General features: G+C 34.3%; 2 protein-coding genes across 5 annotated transcripts; one reads left to right on the top strand and one right to left on the bottom strand.

The window, feature by feature from the left end:
* The first annotated feature begins 320 nt into the window (after positions 1–320).
* Positions 321–11269, top strand: LOC107962469 (protein Daple). 4 transcript variants are annotated; one of them, XM_041114982.1, is made up of 12 exons: positions 321–734; positions 1187–1275; positions 1727–1874; positions 3055–3255; positions 3459–3581; positions 3801–3838; positions 3915–4044; positions 4750–9198; positions 9781–9933; positions 10116–10217; positions 10295–10434; positions 10628–11269. In XM_041114982.1, exons 3-12 carry the CDS (start codon positions 1797–1799, stop codon positions 10905–10907), a joined length of 5694 nt encoding a protein of 1897 aa, XP_040970916.1. In that variant the 5' UTR covers positions 321–734; positions 1187–1275; positions 1727–1796; the 3' UTR covers positions 10908–11269. The 4 variants fall into 4 exon arrangements, with proteins under 4 accessions (XP_040970916.1, XP_040970918.1, XP_040970915.1 ...); XM_041114983.1 differs by lacking the exon at positions 321–734 and adding an exon at positions 817–1089; XM_041114984.1 differs by lacking the exon at positions 1187–1275 and having other exon boundaries at positions 393–734.
* A 300-nt stretch (positions 11270–11569) lies between these two features.
* LOC107962471 (membrane-anchored ubiquitin-fold protein 6) lies at positions 11570–13821 on the bottom strand. The gene is made up of 3 exons (XM_016898880.2): positions 13225–13821; positions 12335–12505; positions 11570–11898 (listed from the first exon to the last, which is right to left on the bottom strand). The coding sequence occupies exons 1-3, from the start codon at positions 13352–13354 to the stop codon at positions 11843–11845; spliced, it is 357 nt and encodes a 118-aa protein (XP_016754369.1). The 5' UTR covers positions 13355–13821; the 3' UTR covers positions 11570–11842.
* Positions 13822–21330: the final 7509 nt, after the last annotated feature.

The following is a 21330-nucleotide window of genomic DNA, read 5'->3' as shown; positions in this document are numbered from 1 at the left end:
GGAAAAATATAAATTCCCAACCATATTGAATTATTCAAGGTGGTCCAATGGGGGAAGAATAGTGAGACTTCAATTCAAGGCATCAAATTGAATGGAATTATTAATGGTCCAGCTGTATCTTAAATGGCAATCACTCATTGGTTATTCAATTGCTAATCCCTCTAATAATATTAATAAAAACTTTATACTTATTAAAGATTATTTAATTATGTCACTGAGCACTAATTAATTTGATTATTAGATCATAATAAATAATTAGCAAACAAGCTTTGGCGGGATGTCGCTTTTCTTACACTAATGCAAATCAAAGCCCTTGTTTTCGAAATCTGAAAACTCCTATTTTACCTGTAAATAAAACCTCCATTTCACCTAATGAATTCTCTTCTTAACCTTAAACATTTTTATTATTTGCTTTGCAAAAAAACCCAACATTTTCTCCTTATTTACGCCAACTACAACACACACACTCTCTCCCAAAAATCCCACCCAACAAAAAGTTTTCAACTTACAAAACACCCACACATCACCAAAAACAACTCATCAATTTCAAAAGAATTGTTTTTTTTAAATAAAAAAACACAACCCTTTCCCTGTCTCTTTCAAATTTTGATTTTTTTTTTGGTGGGTTTTTAGTTTCCTCTTATTCATTGTAATTAGTATGAAAAATGGAACCTTCCCTGTAAAGATTTATCTGCTATTTCTTCCAGCTTAAGCACCTACCGATCCGCTACTGGGTACCTAACTTCATTGCTACACGCCATTATTTTATTGATTTTGTTTTTCTTTAGTGTTTAAATGGATTTTAAATGTTAATTTTTTTTACTCCATGTGCATTTATTGACGTCTTCTCACTTGGGTCGGGTCAGTTTTTTTTCTTTTACTGTGACAAATCTGGGTTCTTTTGTTTTTCTTTGATGTTTTCTTTAAAGGAAAGAAAAATAGTGGTATTTTGAGATTTTGTTATAGGTGCTATTCTTTTTTCTTATTTTGGGTGTGGCATTTGGTTTTGGATTCTCTTTTACTCTATTTCTTTTTCCTTTTGTGTCAGTCTTTCTGAAGCTGGACATTTGCATCTTTGTTTCTTTTCAAGTGTGTGAAGTGCCATTTTCTCTTCTTTGCTTCTTTTGTCTTTCTTTTTAGCTTAAAAAATTTGAAATTCACCGTCTTCTATTTCTCAATAAAAAAGGGTTTGGATCCGAGAATTTGAAGCCAGCATTTTGAAGTTTGCTTCTGGGGTTTTGCATTTTTGGAAAATTTTGCCTTCCTTTCAACAAGGTATGGTCGGGATTAGCGATTTTCTCTAATTTGGTTTTTAGTTCAAATATCCTCTTTACACGTTTTTGGATCTTGTGTTGGTTTCTGAAGAAATGGTGAAGTCAATCTCAGTAGATCAGATCATTGAAATAAGCAGAGTTTAAGTCTCCCTCCCCCAACCCCTCCAGATTTTAGCTCGGGATTTAGTTTAATTTGGGTTTCTGTTTACTAAACATAAACCTTGGTCTGAATGGACCTTTTATGTAGTTGGGGGGTTAAAAAAAAAAATCCTTCTGTTTGCTCTTACATTGTTTTCTCCTAATTATGTTACTGTCTTGGTGAGGTACACTTCCTCAAGGGGTTTTAATCCTTGCAGTAGGCTCTGGATTCCAAACACGATATACTTGCACTTGAACTAGTTTTAACTGCTCTCAGCTGTCTATATGGAAATGATGGTCCTTTTTGGTTGCAGGGGCAGTTTAATCAAAGGGGGAGGGGGATTGGTATGTCAATAGAGCTGGTGATTAATTGATTTGCTGGTAATGTCGAGGATCCCTAAGTGGAAGATCGAGAAGACAAAAATAAAAGTTGTATTTCGGTTACAATTCCATGCTACACATGTAAGTCGCACTTTGCATTTGTGGAAATTTCTGGCATTGTCTTTTCCATTTGAAGTTAATGTCTTATTGAACTCGTTAGACACAAGATCATATTATAAGTCGATCAATTGGCATGGTAGAAATTATTTAACAATGAATGTGAACCAAATTGTACTATGTAGCTTATTAAGGTGAATCAAGACATCAATGACATGCATTGATTGTATAATTTCAGTTATAATGTATTAATTTTCGAAGATGCTCACATAGATTGTGATTTTATCTTTTATCTTACCTCTATCATGCGATTACTATTTCATGTAAATTGCTTGCATTTGTTGGAAGTATGTATTTTCAATGCAAAAGTATTACTTTCGAGTCTTTGGCTCGTGTATGTAGTTAGAGAGTTTTAGGCCAACCTTTTCTGCACTTAAAACAATTTATTCCGTTTCCCAAGGAAAAACTAGATCAGGAAGTTTACAAAAATGGGTGTAGATTGTTTGATGCTCAAGAGTTTTAGAAGGTCAACTGCTCAAGAGATTAATTTTTTATGCAGTAGTGTGTTTAGTCTTTTCCAGAACCTGTTGCTTGACTGCAGATTGCATACTGTAACGTATAAAGTAACCACCTATGGGTTCAGTATCATCATATCTATGAGATTGTCAATTGTTTTGCTCCCGCAATTGTCACATAATGATCCATGTCAAAAGATGTGACAAGATTTTATGTTGACGGTCACAAGATTTTACCATGGAAGCAATTCACCCATTGCGACAACTTATGGAGAGGTTTAGAGGGTCAAAGCAAGATTTATGTATGATTTTTATTGATTTAAAGAAATCTGTTGTAAAGTATTGAGGGCCATTCTTTGGTAGGTTTTGAACAAGAAGGGAGTTCCTCAATGTACAAAATATGTATGAGGGTGTAGTCATGGATGTAAGAACTTTTGGTGGATTGACAGATGAGTTTCTAATCATGATAGGGGTGCAACAAGGATCAATGTCGAGCCATTTTCTCTTTGCCATAGTAGTGAAGAGATGATCAACTAGACTTCAGTTTCTAATCATGAGTTCATACTCTTTATTTCAGTAATCTATTTGTGATTGTCCATCTTTCATCACTGGAAAGCATAAATTGATGCATCCTTCATCTTGATTGCTGCAATGACCACATGCTATGTATAATCTTCTGAAAAATTCAGATTCCACAAAGTGGATGGGATAAACTGTATATATCCTTCATTCCTGCTGATTCTGGTAAAGCAACTGCAAAGACAACCAAAGCAAATGTGAGAAATGGAACTTGCAAATGGGCTGATCCAATCTATGAGACCACGAGGCTTCTCCAAGACATCAAAACTAAACAATTTGATGAGAAACTCTATAAGCTTGTTGTGGCAATGGTAAGATTGTAGTCCTTACACTCCAATTGCAAAACTTAACCACAAAGACAGACACTCTTAGTATGACCTAAACGTGAATTGCGAATTTCCCAGATCTATAGACAGTTTATTCCGAACCTCTAATTGCAGCAGAACAGCTCTTTGTTTTCCGTCTCATTTCAACTGAGTTTAACTGTCTTTCTCCTTAATCTATTTGGCATCAGGGTTCCTCTCGGTCTGGCCTTCTTGGCGAGGCTACGATCAACCTTGCTGATTATGCTGATGCCTCAAAACCTTCTGTTGTTCCTCTGCCACTTATTGGCTGCGATTCTGGAGCTATATTACATGTAAGGACTTTTGGAATTTTCAAAACATTCATGGTGTATTTTTTTAATTGCTTGTTGGATTTCTTGGGTCATGCATATGGGTAGATGCTAAAATATTTTTGTGTAGCTTCCTCTAAAATGTGTGTGGAACTCTTTACTAATTGTTGTTGAAGTTTTTTTCCTGTTACTAGAGACTTTATTTTGTTTTTGTGCCTAAATAATATTTATATTCAATGACAGGTTACAGTACAACTGCTAACCTCTAAAACTGGTTTCAGGTATTTATTGCAAACATTTAAACTTATTGCTTCAGCTAATTTCAAACTGCTTATCTGTAACTATGCTTGGTCTCAGGGAGTTTGAACAGCAACGGGAACTTAGGGAGAGGGGATTGCAGGTTGGGTCAGACCAGAATGGTTCTGATCAGTCTTCTTCTGGAAAAGTATCAGTTTCTGAGGATATCGTCAACAGTAATACGGTTAAGGTTAAGTCTTTTATTTCTTTTGGATTCCTAGATATTAACATGTGTTCTATATTGTAGTTAAGGTTCTTTGCTCTTGTTTCATACTTTCTTTTTGAGCTTTTTGCACATAAACTTACAAATGCACATTCTTTGTTGGAGATGTATGATTGGTCATAGTTGTTCTTCACTTATTGTAATTAAGGAATCTCTACTCTTGAAAAAATGGTTATTTTAAGGTCTCAGAGATCACTTATTAATGAAAAGTGTTGGCATCTATTTCCTGGTTGAATTCAGAAGAATATTAATCATGGAGATCATGCCAAATTGAGTTTTGTTGTTACCAAGAAATTCATTAATATTTCCATAGGTTTTTATGGCTTTGCTGTAGAAACCACCAAAGAGGCTGTGTTGTGAGTCGGTGTGAAAATGTTATTGAAAAGTCGAGATGATTAAATGAGTCTGAAAATGAGTAATATTCATATGATAAAGATCCTCAGCAGTCCCATGCTACAATACCAATATGCAACAAGTACTCAATGTATTTTTAAATATACTTTTTCTTCTGTTTCTTTTGGGGCGAAATTTTGGGTGTTCAAGTTATGTGAAAATCTATATTGTAGGCTCTTCAGTTGTTGCAAGCTTCTTATGAATGAGCAGTACGTGATTTCCTGTTGTCTTCTGTTGTTAGGAGATAATCTAATCTTTTACCTTTTGTTCTGTACATAGGTCAATCCAAGGGTTAGATTTAAAGAAAAATCTAAAGAACACTCTTTGCTTGTAGAAGATGTTGGCTTGAATGAAGACTATGGAGACTCAGCTGTTGGGTTTGATGGTTCTTCTAATACATCAGAGAGTTTATATGCAGAGAAGCATGATACTTCCAGTACTCATGAAATTGACAGCATAAAGAGTACAGTCTCTGGTGATTTGACAGGCCTTGGTCATAGCCCTCAGCAAGAGAAAGGAGATCCTTCAGATCATCGGTTTTTGGCACAGGGGACTAACAATTGGGTTCATGGCTGGAGTTCAGACCATTCTGGGGATAATGACTTAACCGTTGCCTATGAAGAAAATAGTAGACTTAGAGGATGCTTGGAAGTGGCAGAGTCATCTATTCAGGAACTTAAGAGGGAAGTAAGCTTGTTACAAAATCATGCTAGTCAAATAGGTGCTGAAACTGAGAAGTTTGCTCAGCAACTTGTCACGGAGATTTCTTCAGGAGAAAGGTTGGAAAAAGAGGTTTCTGCTTTAAAATTAGAGTGCTCGAGGTTGAAAGATGACCTTGAGCGGATGTCGAGTTCTACACTGTGCCCTTCTCTAACCAGCAAAGAAGCCATTAAGAAAGACCAGGATCACTTACTTCAAGACTTAGAGGTCATATTCTCAAAGGGGCTTTTAGTTATGGAAGAAAAGATAAGGGAACTTCAAAACAAGGCATGTCTGAATAACCATGAAAGAGACCAAAGGTTCCTTCAAGCAGACTTGGAGGCATTGGTTGGCATCCTGCAAGATCTTAAACAGGGAACTCAAAAAGAAATTTTTATTCTTAGGTCAGTACCATCCGACAGATGCAACATGAAGAGTACCAGAGAAATGAGTTTAACTAATTCTTTTATACCGGCAACTAGTTTTGATGCAGAACTTTGTCAACCAGAACCAGGCATGGTACCTTGTAATACTGTGCCTGGTCTTGTGTCACATGAACCTGATTCTATGAGTACTTCTAATGCAATGAAAGGCAAAATCTTTGAACTTCTGAGAGAGTTGGATGAATCAAAAGCTGAGCGGGAAAGCCTTGCAAAGAAAATGGACCAGATGGAGTGCTACTATGAAGCTCTTGTTCAGGAGCTTGAGGAAAACCAAAGACAGATGATGGGAGAATTACAGAGTCTCAGAAATGAGCATTCTAATTGCTTGTATAGGGTGCAATCTGCGAACGCTGAGATGGAGGCTATGCGCCAAAATATGAATGAACAAGTCTTGAGATTTGCTGAAGAAAAACAAGATTTGGAATCTCTAAGCAAGGAACTAGAAAGAAGGGCTATTATTGCAGAAGCGGCACTGAAAAGGGCACGCCTTAATTATTCAATTGCGGTGGGCCAGTTGCAAAAGGATCTTGAGCTGCTTTCTTCTCAGGTTATGTCTGTGTTTGAGACAAATGAGAATCTTATCAGGCAAGCTTTTGTAGATTCTTCACAGACAAACTCTCGAGGATACTCAGAGATGGTGCGGAACCATGGGCTGGATTCAGAAGAATTCCAACCCACCAAGCCCTTGCATTCTCAAAATCAGTATGTAGGGGTGAAAAAACAACATATGGGTGGAGATATTCTTTTAGAAGACTTGAAAAGATCCCTCCATTTGCAGGAAACCCTTTATCAGAAGGTTGAAGAAGAAGTTTGTGAAATGCATTACCAGAATGTATACTTGGATGTGTTTTCAAACACTCTACAAGATACTTTGGTTGAAGCAAGTGATGAAATGAAAACAATGAAAGAGAAAATGGATGAGCTTACATGGAAATGGGAACTTTCTGTTGAGTCCAAGGAGTTATTGATGCAAAGGCTGCAGACAGCTACGGATGATGCTCATTCCCTTAATGAGTACAAGGCTACTTGCATTGCCAAGTATAATGACTTGGCTTTGGAGAAACAAGCTTTGGAAGCAAATGTGGAAACTGTTACCCATGAAAATCATCTTCTCTATGAGAAGATAACTGAACTGGAGTGCCACTTGATGGAGTACCAAAGTTACAAGAGCAAATTTGATGCCTGTGTCATGGAGAAAACAGAGTTGGCTAATTTATTGAAGGAAGGAACTCTGGAAAATGATAATCTTAGAAACAATAACTCTTCTTTGCAGGATGAGTTGAGAATGATCAAAACTGAGTTTGATGAATTGAACCTTGTGAAGGAAAAGCTGCAAAATACTGTTGACTTTCTGCGAAACAAGTTTCTTAACTTATTGTCATCCTATGATAAGTTTTTTGATGAACCATCCCTCTCACGTGACTTGGTTTGTCAGGATAGAGAATCCATGGACGTGACATCTGTCATTGTCGAGGTAGAAGAGGTCCAGAATAATGCATATGAAAAATTTCTTCATCTCTTGAAGGAAAAGAAAGATCTGATGGATGAAAGAGACAAGGCTCAGGTGTCTTTAAGTGCGGTAGAATCAGAGATGGTGCTAATGAAACAGAAGTTTGAACGTGATATACAATCCATGGTTGATAAAATGGATTTGTCCAATGTGGTTGTAGAAAAGCTTCAGTTAGAAATTGAAGCTGTTACTGAAAAGCTCAAGGATAGCTCTGAAGTTGAAACCTATGCACAGCAGCAGAGAGATCTTTTATCTGATCTTCAGCATTTTGAAGCAGAGCTGCAAGAACTTACTTCTAAGAATAAGGAGATTGCTGAAGAACTCTTGGTTTTAGAGTCTGTCAATGAAGATCTGGGAAGCAGTAAGTTGATTGTGGCTGAACTTGTGGAAGAAAACAAAACGTTGGTGCAATCTTTACAGGATAAATCTGAGGAGGCAGCCAAGCTTGCTTTGGAGCTTAATGGTTTGAAAGAAAGTTTGCATTCTGTGCATGATGAGCTGCAAGCAGAAAGAAGCACCAAAATTAATTTAGAGAGTATGGTTACAGATATTACTTCCCAAATGAATGAGAAGCACCATCAGTTGTTGCAATTTGATCAGCAGAATTATGAACTGGCCCATCTTAAGCAAATGTTATTGGACCTAGAATCAGAGAAATCTAGGGTTTGCAGTCTTTTACAGCAGTCTGATGAGTGCCTCAATAATGCTCGCAAAGAGTCTTCCACTATTACTTCTCTGGAATCTGAGTTGTATGAAATGCATGAACTTTCAGTAGCTGCAGATGTGAGCCTCATTTTCTTAAGAACTCAATATGAAACCTGGACCACTGACCTTGTTTGTCAACTTTCCAGCTCTGAAAGACACCTTGGGGAGCTTCAAGAGAAGCATCTTAATTTTGAGAGTATACTTAATGATTGTCTTGCTCGTGAAGCACATTGCATTGAAGAAAATAGAAGATTATCGGTGAGTCTGGACTCCCTAAAATCAGAGTTAGAAGCTTCCATGGCTGAAAACAAGGTGCTACTCAATAAAAATAGCTCTGCAATATCTGAGCTTCAGGATTACAAAAGTAGGATTGCAAAAATTGAGTTCGCTTACTTTGAGGATAAACATCAGCATGCTCTTGAAGTTGAAAGGCTGAAGCACTTACTAGGTGGTTCCCAAGAAGAGATTGATGATCTGATGATATTGAAGGAAGGACTGGAACTCAATGTCTTAGTACTCAAAGCTAAATTGGATGAACAAAGCACTCAGATAAGCTTACTGGTAGGGCGTAAGGATGAAGTGCTGCTGCTGCAGAATCAGTGTAATGAGCTTTCTCAAAGGCTTTCTGAACAGATTTTGAAGACTGAAGAGTTCAAGAACTTGTCCATTCATTTGAAGGAGCTCAAAGATAAGGCTGACGCGGAGTCCATCCAGGCTCGGGAGAAGAGGGAATCTGAAGCACCACCAATTGCTATGCAAGAGTCCTTACGAATTGCATTTATCAAAGAACAGTATGAAACACGGCTGCAAGAACTAAAGCACCAGTTGGCTATCTCCAAAAAGCATAGTGAGGAAATGCTATGGAAATTACAAGATGCCATTGATGAGATTGAGAATAGAAAGAAATCAGAAGCTTCTTATTTAAAGAAAATTGAAGAACTGGGTGTTAAGATCTTGGAATTGGAGGCTGAGTTACAGTCGTTGGTTTTAGACAAGCGTGAAAAAATGAGGGCTTATGATCTGATGAAAGCTGAATTGGATTGCTCAATGATAAGCCTTGAATGCTGCAAGGAAGAAAAAGAGAAACTTGAAGCTTTTTTGCAAGAATGCAAGGAGGAAAAATCTAGAATCTCAGTTGAACTTAGCATAGTGAAAGAATTGCTCGAGGCATCCACATCAACCATGAATGTTCAGAAGGAAAAAGATAGCAAACTGAAAGATGGTTGCTTCTCTGATGAGCTGGTTGTCAATAATGCTCAAACTAGGGACATTGATCTTAAATATTTGGACCAAGATACTCCAAAAAACTCCAAAGATGCAGATGATGGAAGTGACTGTACAAGTGCACCCACAAATTCGCAACTTGAGCAGGTAACTGTTATAACTTTGCTTAGGATATCTTTCACTATTCTTGATTCAATTGGCAATTCTCAGTTTTTGAACGAACTATGTTACTATAATATTTATGTAGCATATGATTCTGTTGTGTTGCATATATTGTTTTTCACTATCTTAGATTTAATGATGTAATTTAAGCATTTAGTATGTTGATTATCAACTTACTGTGAATGCTAAGTATGCCTTTCTAAGAAACAACTGAAAATGCATTTGGTCCTAAGGATACAATTGCATTATTTTTACTTTGATGTTATCTAGACCTGTCCACAGGCTAGGCCTTAGGCTTAGTAGCATCGTCAAAGTTGTTAATCTTTAAGGTCTCCCTTTCAGTTCTTCTGATAAGCTATCTTGCATTTTTTGCTTTAGACTGTATGTTAACTGGTTAAAAAGTTTTTTTTGATTTTCAAATTTATCCTATTCCTTTATCAAAAGTCTTGGATGAAGGTTTCTTTGAAGAAAATGTTATCTATTCATTTATCCTTCCTCTACTGCGTGACTCTTCTATTTACATAATGAAATTTCTTTATAGTGATGATTTACTTAATTGTTTATCAGGATCTTGTATCTAATGATACACATGAAGTTCACAGTCTGGCACTTGTCAACCAATGCAACTTGCCAAACAGTGATGCAAAGCATCTAGCTTTAATCAATGATCATTTTAAAGCTCAAAGCTTAAGATCTAGCATGGACCACCTAACTAGTGAGGTATGTTTATTGTCAAAGCATAAGGTGCCAGTTAGTGATGATCTCACTTGAATTCAATTGCAATTTCTTCTTACATTGTTGAGCTAGGGAATCATTACATTTGTGGCATAAAATTTCTTTAGGATAATACCTAGTAATGGTGATTAATTTACTCTTCTTTCTTTTTCATTTTATGCTTTTAGCTGGAAAGGATGAAAAATGAGAATCTGGTTCTTTCAAAAGATGCTCATCATTTCGACACCAAGTTTCCAGGTTTACAGCAAGAATTAATGCAGTTAGATAAGGTGGATCAATATGGACCTGTTCCATAAAACTGTGATAAAGTAATTCAATCAGGTTCTCACTTTTTGCCTATGCACAGGTGAATGAAGAACTGGGAAGCATATTTCCTATGTTTAATGAATATTCAGAAACTGGAAATGCATTAGAACGAGTACTTGCATTGGAACTTGAGCTTGCGGAGGCACTGCAAACAAAGAAGTCAAGCATACTTTTTCAGAGGTATACTTGTGTTTTAGAAAATAACATTAGCCTGCTTTTCTGAGACAACCTTTTTTGTTAAGGGAAACAACTTGCTTTGGCCTTGAAGGTCACTTCAAGAAAATTTCTGTGGCTTCCATGTTTAAAGTACTAACCCTAACTGAGGAAAGGAAACATCGAAGAATATTTGACATAATATTTTCTTGTGCTGCAGCTCCTTCCTGAAACATCACAATGATGAGGAAGCAGTGTTCAAAAGTTTCAGGGACATCAATGAACTGATCAAAGACATGTTGGAGATAAAGGGCAGATATGGAGCTGTAGAGACCGAACTAAAAGAGATGCATGAACGATACTCTCAGCTAAGCCTCCAATTTGCAGAGGTTGAAGGAGAGAGACAAAAACTAATGATGACTCTCAAGAATGTTCGGGCATTGAGGAAAGGTCAAAACTTAATTCGCTCCTCATCAGCTTCTCCTGGGGACCATTCCTGAGTCACAAGAACAAGCATGGCACTGGATGTCCTTAAAATGACCCCTTACAGGATTAAGTTTATGCCTGCAGCTCCTTATCATTAAATTATTAAATTTCCTAAGACTTCACTGGCTATTAAGCTATTGCAGGGTTCAAGTTTGCCAAGCTTGGTACACAATGTTCAAAAGCACAGCAGCTGTATTTTATGTAAATAAATATAAATTTCCCGGCCTTTGTAACGGGTTTAACAGTATCATAAGGTATAGATAGATGCAACACTTCGACCTTTTTCCCCTGGTCATAGTGATTTAATTCTTCTATTGTATAGTGAAATTCTTTACTGACAACTATTTTCATTTCATTACTAGCAGCAGTTATTCAATATTTGCGTCACACCTTTTCTTTAATCTCTGCTTCCTTTTTCTGCATATAAGCCCTTTTCTTTGTTGATTTTCTGCTTGACCTTGCGTTCTTCACTAGACTTTTCTCAAGCCTTTCTGGTTTCAATCAACCTTGTTTTAACATGGGAAAGTTAATTGTAATGATGCTAAATCTAAGGTCTACTCTACTCTCCATCTATAATGGAAAAAAAAGATCATTGTAAACAATCAAACATGGTTATCCACTGTGCATGTGACAAGGATTTACATTTTCAAAGCAGTATCAACAAAAAACAAAAAAATTAATAATTTCTTCTATAAATTTCACTTTTTAATCTTTTTCTGATCCATAATCAACTAAACTTCAAATTGAACACTTGTCTTTTACCCTTTTTTTTTCAGAAGCAACAATGGAAATGCAAGATATTCCAGTAAAACCAAACCATACTACTTTTTCTGTTTATGTTTCTGTAGCCATCAGAATAAGCCTCAAACATGTAAAGATGAAGGATTGCAATCTGAACAAATCTAACAGGAATGCATTGAAGAAACCAGTATCGGATCTGATTAAGCAGCTACAATATTGTGCATGAACAGCTACTTTTCTTTGGAGAATCATCCTGTTGTTTCTCTGGATAAAATGTGGGGAATTAGTAATTAAGGCACATCAAGCAAAGTTAATAATGCAAATATGGTGCTAAACAACATATATTTGAACCCCGGTTTTCCAATTTCGAATAGCTATGGGTGCTCAGAGACAAGAATAGGAAAACAAACATGGATCGTGTGGAAATGAACTAAAAGAACCCTAATTTTTCACCTATAAGCAAAAACTTTGTGGAGCTTTTGGCATGCAGAGGAGGAGGAATAGGATCAAAATGTTAAGGTTACTTATGGAATGATAGCTGCTGAAAGTATATTGAAGAAAATGTTCACATGGGGGCAACATACTATATTGGTGATTTAGTTGGTCGATTGTAACTAATGGTTAAAAGAAGGCATATTGTGTCATATCCCTCAAGCTACTTTCATGTGCAATGAATCAAATAGATATGCTGGAGATTTACCATTGTTTTTGTCTGACAAAGGAAGGCGTAGAACGAGATGCATTGTAATTACACCTCCTGGAAGTTCACCAACTGGAAGTGTGGACTCAGCAAGTGTCTTGTTGTTTTCAAGTATCTTTCCAGCATTAATTAGCTTCACATCCTGTATTGTCTTTGGGCAATTTTCTTTGTCTGTGAAACAAAAAAGAGTGATTTCATATGAAAACAGAAGCCGAGTATATACCATATCACAGTGTTATAACCTATGTTACCCGGACTTTTATATGAATTCGTACACATTAGAACATTTGTACGAGTGTATAATAGTCCTTCAAACATGAAAAAATACGAAAAACTGAACATAGACACACCATATAATAACAAAAAGAACACTAGAATTCAGATATAAAGCAAAGTGCAGGAGGATTAAAAGCAACATATATAGTACCCATATACACTAAAAACTGTGACTGTCTTCATTATAGGAGGCAAAACTGAGTGAAAGACTGGTACTAGTAACTAAGTTTGGTCCAATCATCTAATTCGATATTGAAAATTTAGATTACAAAAAAGAATCTGTGAAACCAAAGGCGTAATGGAATGGCAGAGTGGGGCATGCTTTAACTTTTGTCAGCCTCAATTAGAACAGTCAAAATAAGAACAACAGTGTTATTGATCTAAATTCAGGTGCGTTTGAGTTCCAGTGGCCTGGATCCAAGAATAGAAAAGATTAAAAAAAGAAAAAAAAACCTTCACCCATTTTTTGTCACCTAAGATGAAAAATAGTTATTGTGCAACCATGGAAAAGCGTTGAATCAAATCAACAAATTTGGAAGCATATATTATATTGATGTTGAAACAATGAATAATATATAATTAAACAGGTAAAAAAATGGAAAAGTTAGGGTAACCTTTAGGCCACTGAGCAAGTATTTTCTCTTTGAGAGATGCAACAGTTGTATCTGGAGTATGCTTGGTTGGACCAATATCTGTTCCATCTGCAAGCCTGAATTTGAGCTCCACTAAATCTTCACCAGCCATAGATGAAATCTCTCACCAAATAATCTCTCCTCAAACTCTCATACTAATCTCTAAAACCAAAAGCCTAGATTTTTTTTTGTCAAATAGATTGAATTCAACTGTTCAATATAAAAGCCCTTTTCTTTTTTCTGTGACAACTGAAATTTGCTTTTTGTAAAGGAAAACCAACATTACAGAAGAAGATATGCATAACCCAGATTTTGTTTGTGCAAAATTCACTGCATAAAGTTAATTACTTGGAGCTTGAGGAGATTTCAAACTCCAAGAGAGCAAAAAAGCAGTATTTTAGTGATTTAAAATCAACCTAAGAGCTAGATTGATGAGAGAGAAGGGGGGGGGGTTTGCAAATTGATGAAGAAAGAGGAGAATGAAAGCACCCAAATAGGAACTTTTCAACTGAGATTGTTGCCTGAATCTAACCGAAAATCTAATGATAAGGAAAGTGACGCTTTTTACATTGTCACTCATGAATAACCCATCTAGTTAAAAGCTCCATTAAAATAATGTATGCAATTTGATGGATACAACAAAATCATCTGTTTGAATGGGTTGACATGTTTTTTACTCTTACATATTATTCAATTTTTAATTTACAGTTACTTGAATTCTAATATAATATTATTTGAAGAATTTTTGTTGTTTGAGTAAAATATTCATATTAAGAAAGAAATTTTATAAAATAAAATTTTTATACCATATAATTATAATTAAAAGGTTAGTATTTATGCACAGTGAAACAGGGCCTCCCAATTCTTCTTTTTGAGACTTCAACATGGATAAATTTTATGAGGTGAAGATTTTGATCATCATACTAGAATTCATAAAATACTTTTTCTTATAGTTAAATAAAATCAGATATTGAATTCTTTATAATTTTTATATTTATAGTGATTTTAAATTTGTCAGAGTATGGATCATGATAAAAACATTATCAACTGCTTTAGAAATGCCACAATCATCAAAAAGTGTTCGAGTTGTACATATTAACTTTAAAAATTTCAGAAATTAATTAAACATACATCACTTTAATCAACCGTCAATAGTTTCATTTTACCACTGCCATCATTAAGTTACTTTGACAACAAAATTCGATCAATTAATTGAACACTACCAAAAGTTCCAGAACAATTTATTACATCAATGATTCACAGAAAATTAGGTCTTAAATCACCAATCCTTTTCCTCATCCTCTCAAAATTCAAATTTACATTTAATATCACATTATTTTATTTTTGATAACAATTCACGATAGATCTAACTATACACTTACCATGGTAATTGTTATATATGCACAATATCACAACCATAAACTGAAAGTAAAAGCATCGAAAACAACACTAAAAGAAATTAAAATTAAGAGAAACTAAACTAAGCTTGCTAGAAACTAGTAAAGATTACTGCCAAAGCCACAACTTTTAGAAATAACAAAGATATTTTTTATTTGTGTATAATAATTCAATAGGTGATGTCTAAACACAGTGTAAAAGAAATGCGAGTGTGTTGGTGGTGGAGATGGTCCTCCGATGAGAGAGGCGAAGGAGGACGACCGCCATTATTGGGATTGGTCTTTTTTAGTTGTCAATTACCTGATGTTATTCAATCTTCAATTTGTATGTTGGTCTCTTTTGAGTCTTGTCTTTCTTTGATCAATTATCCCAACCCAACCCAACCCAACCCAACCAGGTTCCTATCACAATCTCACATCCAATCCTATCTATTTTCATGAATTTGTTGTTTTCCCAACAATTCTAAAAGGTAAAACAAGAGAATTCTAAACTGATTATACATAATTTATTGATAGGGGCTAAAAGGTGCCTTCAACAACAAAATCTCAACTATTTTGTCAAGAAAATGAGTGGCAGAAAATAAGTCTTCTTTTTACTGTTAGGTTTTTTTTTAAATATTAATAGAAGAATTTAATGATTTTATTAGGATCAGGATTAAATTGAGATAATTTGTAAATATTAAAAGTTAACTTCTTTATAATCATGATCAAATTGGTAAAATATATAATCGTTGAGAGACAAATCTATTACTATATCAACTTTAGAACTGCCACGTTATCTTTCTGTCACAAAATTAAGATCATTTAAAGGAATTGGAAAAAAAATACACAATTAATTGATGATCATTTTGTGCTTTATATAGTTCAATGACCAAAAATAAAATTTAAGTATAATTGTGTGAGCTGCCTTATAACTTTAAAAAAATTAAGATAATTTTTTTAGAATAATCTCATTATAGGTGTTTGATTATTATATCTGCTCTTTTTAACGCAATATTTAGTCCCTTCTCAACTCATAAATAAGAGGATAATGCACTTTAGCGCATTTGAACCCAAGTCTTCTTGCATTGACAATAATGCTTATATCAATCGAGTTAGACTCAACCGGCATAAAAAAAATTTTAGAGATGAAAAAGTGAGGAAATTGTAAATAATTTTTTTTTAAAAAGAAAGATATTATTAGAATTGGATTTTGCATGACATGCAACTTAGTGGGTATACAAGCTTACTCAATTTCATCTAACATGTTGAACACAAGAAAAGAAGATGATATTAGTTGAAGGGAATTTTAAAACATGAAAACAACAAAAATTTGAACAGTGAAATTCTATGAAAATGAAAGGAAATGGTTACAAATGCTGAATTTTAATCCTGTAATTTATTGACAAAGCAGGTCAAACTTTTTAATTTTAATGATTAGAATTTTAATAATATTATAAAAGAAAATGGAAGTGATGAGTGGGAATCATGTTTTCTCACATTCTTAGTAAAGTCTGTTTTTTTTTTTTTTTGTGAATTCTAAAATTGCAAGTTGAGCACTCACATATCAACAAAGTACCACTCTCTTTTCTTTATCATTTCAACACTTAAATATTCCCTTGTAGATTTTTCCTTTAATAAAATAAGATTTAGATCAAGAATAAAGAAAGTAATAGAAGTCTATTTTTTATATTATTATTATATGCAAAGGAAGATATTAATCATCTACCTATATTAAAAAAATAAAAAATTGTAAATTATAAATGCATTATTGATATTTTACGGGATGATAATGTGGGTGTATTGAGTAAGCTTATTGATTTGGATTATATTTTTTTTATTAAACCTTATTTTAAATACTTTTAATTTTTTTATTTTTTATTTAAAATATTCAATGTTACATTAAACTTCGAAATTAAAACAAATATTAAAAGGAGGTAATTGGTGAACTGGCTCTTTTATGATGGGGACATTAAAACATTAGCATTATTTATGAACAAGCCTTATCTGATTGTGTTAGCAGGACCACCACCACCAATAGTTGACTAATAATAAACTAGGTTGGCACAAATATTCATGTTGATTCACTGCCATGAAACATTACCAATTTTTTCATGTAACAAATACAGCAATTTGATGGCCATCAACAATGAAATACAACTGTGCATTTGATACTACCAGGAAAACTCCAAAAACAGAAAGATTTAAACTAATAATAATATAAGGAACGAAAGAATCATTATCATTAAGATATGCATAAGTTGCCTAATGGGGAACCTAAACTCCATTTGCAGATATGCTTTTGTTCAAAGATTCTTTTTTGTGCTGTTTATAATGGTTGTAAGCCTTTTTAAAATTCAACCTATGTTTTATTAAATTGGGTAATTAAGAGTTCGATATTTAAAAAAAAAAATAATTAAGAGTTCAATATTTTTTTAAAAAAAATTGAATTCGAATCTTATGGTAGTACAACACGTTTCAAGATAAAAAAAAACCAAGTATATTAACAATAATATTGAATTACAATGAAAATTCCATATGCCAGCTAGTTAGACCAAATCATACCATCCAAATCGTGACCACTTCAGGTTGAATCTGTCAATGATAGAGCTGAAAACAGCTTTAAAATAATCAATTTGCAGGGGTATTTTATCCAAATAAGCTAATTATTCAGGTTAGCATCATAATGGACAACATAAGGATCATAATGCCAATAGCTAGTTGCCAGCAACAAGCAGCAGATAATGAAATTTCCAGGCAAATTAGATGGAATCTGTTTTCACCACCCCAATTTTTTTTCCAGTGATATAACTACTTATTTTTCTGCAAACAAATTGTTACAATTTTTAAGGGTTAAATCATTTTTTGGAACTTGAACTTGGTAATTATTTTCACATTAAAACTTGAATTTTTTTTGTCTAAATTAGACCTTAAACTTGACAATTGATTTCATATTGAGGCTTCAAAACCTTAAATTTCAGTCGCCAATGTAGAAACAATTGCTAAATTTAGTATTAAACTTGAGAAAAAAATTTAAGCCTAAATATAAAAACAATTGCCTAGTTCAAACCTAAATGTGAAAATAATTACTAAATTTAGAGTGTAATTTAGACAAAAAAATATTTAAACCTCAATATTAAAATAATTTCAAATTTCAAATAATAATTTAACCCAAGTTTTTAAAATAAGTGAACCCATCATTTGTCCCCACAATTAATTTTCAATACTTCATAAATTTTTACATGTAATTCAAGCTTTTAGCCAAACTAGTATTGCACTAATAGACTCATAATTACCACCAAAAGCTTGCAATTGCAGATGACCAGTAAAAAAATGATAATGAAATGAGTGAGATTTATCAGGATTACATGAAACAGTATTTGACATTTGGTAGGTATATAGCATGGAGGTCCACCACTAAGGAAGATTCAGTTCAGTGGAACTATGAAAATGAGGAGAATATATTTGACAATAAAAAATAATAATAATAATAATAAATCACCACCATAAGCTATAGAGAATATGCCAAAAAAATTCAACACCACTAAAGCCAAAAAAAAAAATTAGGAACTAGAACAAACGATGAAAAGAGTTCCATGTTGTTGGCTGAAATTAGGGGAAAATTAAGAGTAGATCTGCCATAGCCATGAACTTCGAAATCTTAACATCACCATTACTCAAAAAAAATAACTAATCTTGTAGGATGTGGATCGTATTTTCGACCAAACAGACAGCGACGTCACAATGAGAAGTTTCTCAACGTCGCGATGACAAACGATATCATGACAACACGAATGAGGATGTTGCAACATGGCGATGTGTTTCCCACAAACATCGGGTTTCTTCTTCCAGTGATATTTTAGTATGATTAGACCTCTAATCTTAGCCTATTTAATGGGAAATTGTATCCCTATTTTGAGAGGCCAATTAAAAAGTAATGAAAGATGTAGTCGCAAATGAGTTTTAGTGACATTTTACGTGGTAACTATATAGAGAATTTTGTACCCCTTTTGAGAGAACTCTATGAGAATTAAAGCTTTGTTTTTAGGGTTTGAGTTTGTACATTTAATACATTTAGCTTTATTTTCTCCCTATTATATTCTCGTTTGTTTACTCATTTAGTGAAAAGTCAAAACCTACTTTGTCCGTGGTTTTTATACTCTTAGTACGAGTTTTTCATGTAAAATTTGTGTGTTCCTTCTTCTCCACTTTTACTATCTTGTTATTTATATCTATAAAGTATCTTGCTGCTCTATTCTTCAAGCTCTATGTGTGAGTACAGATTTGACTTATATCTTTTATGTTGTCAAGCTGATTTACGATCACGATTTTTGGCTTTCTTATAGTTCGTTTGATTTAATATCATGACCTTTGGCTTTTTGAAAACTTGTGGATCTACACTCCCAACTGATTATTAAGGTTAGCAGAGTTAAGGTCGTAACATCTGATCTTTTGAGTTAGCAGAGTTAATCTCGCAACCTCTGATCCTATTTACAAACAAATTCTATCTTATGGGAAATATAGTTTGCAATATTCTGCAATATAATTCTTGACTCCTATATTACACTATCAAACAAAAAACTCACTCGATAAAGCTTCAAGTTAAAACTTGTATAAAAGTCATAAATTACACAAATTTCATAAATGTCAGGTTGTCTGAAAGAGTTATCTTATAATTGTTATTCGATCAGGTGTGAGACAAATTGTTATATATTTATAATTAAAATGACCCGACTCAAAATCCAACCCAGAATCTGACCCGATATAATAAAAGGTGACTGACATCCCAAAGAGATGCAGCTTCTCTTATCCATTTTCAAAATCCAACCTGGAATCCGACCCGGTATAATAAAATCAGTTGAACAGCTTCTTCGAGAAATTGGTCAACTCAAATTTCTCACTGACCTTGCCTTGTGTAGCAACAAGCTAAATGGTTCCATTCCTGCTTCTCTTAGAAAACTAAGTTGACTTGTTTCCTTGCTTCTCTATAATAATTCCCTTTCTAGTTTCATTCTTCCAGAATTGGGAAACCTTAGGAATTTGGTTGAAGTTTACCTGGACAGCAACTATCTAACTGGTCTCATCCCTTCCACATTTGGAACCATTAAAAAATAGAATGTGCTAAATGTTTAACAATAGTCTATGATGTCCCATTCCCTCTGAATTAGGGAATATGGAATTTGTTTCTCAAATAAGCATGCATCAAAATAATCTATCTGGCTTCATCCTATTTGGTGACTTAAGACTTCTTACACTTGCCCCTCTTTATGAAAATCAACTCTTTGGTCCCATTCTTGAGGAGATATGAAACTTGAATTCTCTTATTGAACTACAGTTGAGTGAAAACCAACTGAATGGCTCTATTCTGCTTCACTTGCAGTTTGAGAAACTTGGAAATTCTGTTCCTCTGAGACAACTGGCTTTTTGGTTCCATTCCTCTAGAATTAGGAAATCTTAGGAATTTGGTTGAAGTTCACCTCGACACCAACTGTCTAACTGGTTCCATTCCTTATACATTTGGAAACTTGAAAAAACCTAAGCTTGCTTTACATGTTTAACAATAATATTTTAGGTCCCATTCCTGAGGAGTGTTAGAGTTGTTGAAAGGTCAACAAAGGTAGGAAGCAACTTGTTAAAAAGGTTGAGCAAGTTGCACCGAATGTTGAAAAGTTGAATGGGATAATTGCAATTTTGGTCCCTAATTTTTTAGGCCATTTGCAAGTTAGTCCCTGAACTTCAACTATAAATAGGCCTTTTCATTTTTCATTTCAACCATCCCAACCAATCTTTCTCTCTTAGTTTTCTCTCTTCTCCCATTTGAGAATTCTTAAGGAATTCTATTTGTTTGTAATACTTTGGAGATAGTAAAGTTATCATTTGGTGTTAGTGCCTGAGAACGTAGGTATAATTTACCGAACCTCGTTAAAACTCTTGTGTTCTTTCTTGTCCTATTTTTCTTTCAATATTTGAGGGTATAATAGTAGTATTTAATTGTGCTATTAAATTACTATAGAAGGGATATTCTGTCTAAGGAAAGACTTGGTATTTAAGAGATCCATGTGATCCACCTCTCTTTCCTGAGAATTAAACTTTGTGTGATTTTTTAGTACAATAATTTACACGCTTCCGACCCTATTGGAACAACAAGTGGTATCAGAGCCGAAGGTTAATCGTAGTATGCTCTGTGGTTGCAGTTTGAACTGATCTTCCACATTAGAAAAGATTTCCTTAGGTATATTGAAAGATTATGGAGAAAACGGTCGGTGTAGGAGCTTCAACATCGTCCATGTGGACAAGACCGACAATTGCAAATGCAAGATTGGCCGTGGAGATCTTTGATGGCACGGGCCATTTTGGTATGTGGCAAAGTGAGGTTCTAGATGCCCTTTTTCAGCAGGGTCTAGACATTGCCATTGATGAAGAGAAACCAGATGATGTATAGGAGAAAGATTGGAAGGCGATCAATCGGTTGGCATGTGGCACAATTCGATCATGCCTTTCTCGAGAGCAGAGGTATGCTTTTTCAAAGGAGACTTCTGCAAATAAGTTGTGGGTGGCACTTGAAGAAATTTTTTTGAAGAAAAACAGTCAAAATAAGCTCCACTTGAAGAAAAGACTGTTTCGCTTCACATACGTCCCAAGTACCACAATGAATGATCACATCACCAAATTTAATCAGTTAGTCACTGATTTACTGAATATGGATGAGACA

This window comes from Gossypium hirsutum, chromosome A06 (assembly GCF_007990345.1).
Source record: "Gossypium hirsutum isolate 1008001.06 chromosome A06, Gossypium_hirsutum_v2.1, whole genome shotgun sequence".
Classification (NCBI taxonomy): Eukaryota; Viridiplantae; Streptophyta; class Magnoliopsida; order Malvales; family Malvaceae; genus Gossypium; species Gossypium hirsutum.
Note: the sequence above shows the minus strand (reverse complement) of the source record. Positions and strands in the feature narration are given on the sequence as shown.

Bases quoted from the DNA above. Each gene is read 5' to 3' on its own strand.
- LOC107962469 (XM_041114982.1), top strand. From the start codon at position 1,797: ATGTCGAGGATCCCTAAGTGGAAGATCGAGAAGACAAAAATAAAAGTT. The intron at 3,582-3,800 runs GTAAGGACTTTT...ATTCAATGACAG, and splicing joins ATTCTGGAGCTATATTACAT to GTTACAGTACAACTGCTAAC. The intron at 4,045-4,749 runs GTTAAGTCTTTT...TTCTGTACATAG, and splicing joins TCAACAGTAATACGGTTAAG to GTCAATCCAAGGGTTAGATT.
- LOC107962471 (XM_016898880.2), bottom strand. From the start codon at position 13,354: ATGGCTGGTGAAGATTTAGTGGAGCTCAAATTCAGGCTTGCAGATGGA. The intron at 12,506-13,224 runs GTTACCCTAACT...TTTGTTTCACAG, and splicing joins ACTTGCTCAGTGGCCTAAAG to ACAAAGAAAATTGCCCAAAG. The intron at 11,899-12,334 runs GTAAATCTCCAG...CATTTTATCCAG, and splicing joins TTTGTCAGACAAAAACAATG to AGAAACAACAGGATGATTCT.